The sequence below is a fragment of the Arachis duranensis genome, chromosome 8 (genome assembly GCF_000817695.3).
Source record: "Arachis duranensis cultivar V14167 chromosome 8, aradu.V14167.gnm2.J7QH, whole genome shotgun sequence".
Classification (NCBI taxonomy): domain Eukaryota; kingdom Viridiplantae; phylum Streptophyta; class Magnoliopsida; order Fabales; family Fabaceae; genus Arachis; species Arachis duranensis.
Genome location: NC_029779.3, coordinates 48,902,232 through 48,905,546, shown reverse-complemented (window position 1 = coordinate 48,905,546; position 3,315 = coordinate 48,902,232). Strand labels below are relative to the sequence as shown.

General features: G+C 24.6%; 1 protein-coding gene across 1 annotated transcript; it reads left to right on the top strand.

The window, feature by feature from the left end:
- The first annotated feature begins 736 nt into the window (after positions 1-736).
- On the top strand, positions 737-3,315 carry LOC107463623 (HVA22-like protein e). The gene is made up of 5 exons (XM_016082450.3): positions 737-991; positions 1,110-1,136; positions 1,226-1,348; positions 2,095-2,347; positions 3,259-3,315. Exons 1-5 carry the CDS (start codon positions 939-941, stop codon positions 3,280-3,282), a joined length of 480 nt encoding a protein of 159 aa, XP_015937936.1. The 5' UTR covers positions 737-938; the 3' UTR covers positions 3,283-3,315.

Genomic DNA, 3,315 nt, shown 5'->3' with positions numbered 1-3,315 from the left:
AAAAATTTATAATAAATTTAAAAAGTTAAATAAAAATATATTTTTTTAAAATATTATTAAAATTTTAATATTATTATATTTATTTTAGTTTTTTGTATTTTTCTTATTAGAAATATTAAAAGAACCAAAAGTTTATATTAACTAATAAATACAATTTTAAATCTCAATTTTCAATCTCAGTTCCAGTATATAAAAAGAAACGCTACTTAAATTTCGTTCTAATAATATCACATATTCAACATTTACCATAATTGTAAATCTAACCAATCTTGTCCTACTTGGTCAACATGTATATTTCTTACATTTCATTCTACTAATACCACATATTTAACCTTCATTATTTATATAAAACTAATAGTTTAAATATTAATCTATTATATTAAATAGTTTAATTAAATATTTTAAATCATTATTTGTATACAAAACAATAATTTACTCAGATAATTAACTTTTAAAGCTAACAATTTATAATTTAAAACTATGTTTTTAGAAAAAAAAATGATAGACTAAAATCTCTTTGAAAAGGACAAAAAAAAAATATTGTATATCAAAATATTATATACATATATATCACCTAAAATACAACAATTAAAAAGGAAAAAAAGAAAAAAGAAAAATTGTGATCTCTATCTATGTTTACATTCTTTTGTGTATGTTTCCAATGAGGGCCCAAGGATCCTTGCAAGTAGTGATATGATTTTCTTTATAAACAAGAAAGTTGAAGATTTTGTAACTTCACTTTCACACATTCATAGTTTTGGACAAGTGGCCAAACCTCATCATCAATCAAACAAACACATCACTTTCCTTTTCCAATATCTTTCTCTTCTTCTTCTTCTTCTTCTTCCTCAAAATCTTCTCTTCCATAAACTAATTAATAAGCTTCTATTAGTTTCATCTTCAATTCTTCTCTTTTGAAAATAACATATATAATATATATGGCTGGCAATAAGTTGTGGACTTTGCTCACACACCTTCATTCCCTTGCTGGGTAATAATAATTCTTAGCTCAAAATTTTGTGTTATTTAATTTTTATGGCTTCATATCTTGAATAATTATTACTAATTACTAATTAATTCATGCATCATGTATTATTATTTTCTTGCAGGCCGGTTTTGACGCTAGTGTACCCTTTGTAAGTATCAAAATGAATTCATTTTTTTATTAAGAGAAAAAAAAAAGGTACTCATAATAATAATATTATTATTGTTATGATTATGATAGGTATGCATCGGTGGTAGCCATAGAATCTCCATCAAAGGTAGATGATCAACAGTGGCTTGCTTATTGGATCATCTATTCGTTTCTCACACTTGCGGAAATTGTTCTTGAATCTCTTTTAGAGTGGTAAGTTTTCAATAATATACCTTGCTCTTGTGTTTTATTTTGATACTTGTACGAATAATCTGCTTCGATTATGGTAATTATGGTTTTAGAATTTTTATATCTTGTTTTTCTCTTTAAGTTGGTGTTTTATCTATAAGAGAAAAATTCGTCTATGAAATTAAATGGTGGATAAAGTAAATTTTTTTTTTTTAAATTTTTAAAAAATTTTAAAATATTTATATTTTATTTTATTTTAGTTTTATTTTGATAGTCTTTTATCTGATTTGCATGTGTTAAAGGCTATTTTTTTTTGAAAAATTAATTATCATATATATATTTGATCTAAACTAAAAATTTTAAAGACAAAACTAAAACAAAATAAAATTTAGAGTAAAATGATAAATAAATTTTGAGAATTATATTTTAGACATATTAGTCCTTAAAAAAATTACTAATAAAGTTTTATAAGATAACAAACTGGATAAGTTAATTTAAATTTAGATTTTCTATTCTAATTATAAAAATTAATTTAAAATAGTGTCAACATTTATTATTTTAAAAAATTTTATTGGTATTTATTTTTTTTAGAAACTAATTTATTTGAAGTATAAATCTTTAGGAATTTATTTGTTATTTTATTCTAAAATTTAAAAGTATTTTTATAATTTTAATAAATTTTAAAGACAAAAATATACTTTACGGATATTTTATTCATGCTTGTGAATAATGGAATGAGATGAAATAAGATTCGGGGATTGAATTTGCAGGGTTATAATTTGGTATGACGTGAAGTTATTATTTGTGGCATGGTTGGTATTGCCACAATTCATGGGTGCTGCTTTCTTGTATGAGAGGTTCGTCAGAGAGCACATACGGAGATATGTTACTGGAAGGGGCCAGGCCCACAACCAGCCCAGTTTGATCCAGGCCCAGCCTAAGATTCACAAGCAACAAACCAAGAAATCTCCCACTGGGTCCAAGCCCAGGAAGAAGTTTGTTGACTTCATCATACCCAAGAAAGTAAGTTCAATAAAGACACTTTTTTTAGATAACAGCTAATCTTATGCATTATTCATGTATTACACACTTATACAGTACACTTACACACTACATGAGTTTATTTAAGATTTTATTTTTCCTCTTATAAGACTTGAACCCGAATGTGATTGCCGTTAAGGAGGGCAAACCCTAGTTATATAGCATCTCTATTATTCAAATCCTAAGTCTTTTGGGCTTATTTAGTGTCAATTACGTTAGCTTATTTGCTGCTAAAAAAAGGAAAAGACTTATATAAGTTACTTTTTTTGTAGCAATAGTATTAATCAAAGTCTTTTTCCTTTTTTAACAACAAAGAACCTATCGTGATTGACACTAAATAAACTACCCAAGAAAGTAAATTTACTAAACAATTTTTTTTTTAACTGATCAAAAAAGCAAATTTTATTAAAGAAGGTAAAAGTTATGGTTAAAAATAATTAATTTTTTAATGTAAAGAGTACTTTTATTTGTTTATTAATCTAAGAAGATTTTGGCACTGGGTAAATTATTAAAATGGTGAAAATAGCCACTTCTTTTGAAAGATTTAAAAATATAATAGAAATAAATGAAATATTATTTTAAGTAATAATTTGTATTTAAAATTGTATATTTGATCTAAATTTTTGTGGAACGTTAGGATAAAATGTTGAGAAAGTTCATGAATTTTTTATCTTTAGAAATTCAAAGGTATTTCCGAAAAGATTTGCAGAAAAATTAATTGGCATAAAGTTATTAAATATAAAAATCTCTTATTTTTTAAATATGTTCGAAAAATTATATCAAATCTGGATATTTGAAGGTTTTTTTTTTGTTTGTCTTTCTCTATATATTTGGTTAATGATAATCATCAATTCTAATAAAATTGTGGTTGCTATTGTCTTGGATTGGTACAGGGTGATAATCAAGAGGCATATTGAACTAATAGAAGATCGGCGATGAACAATTGAATG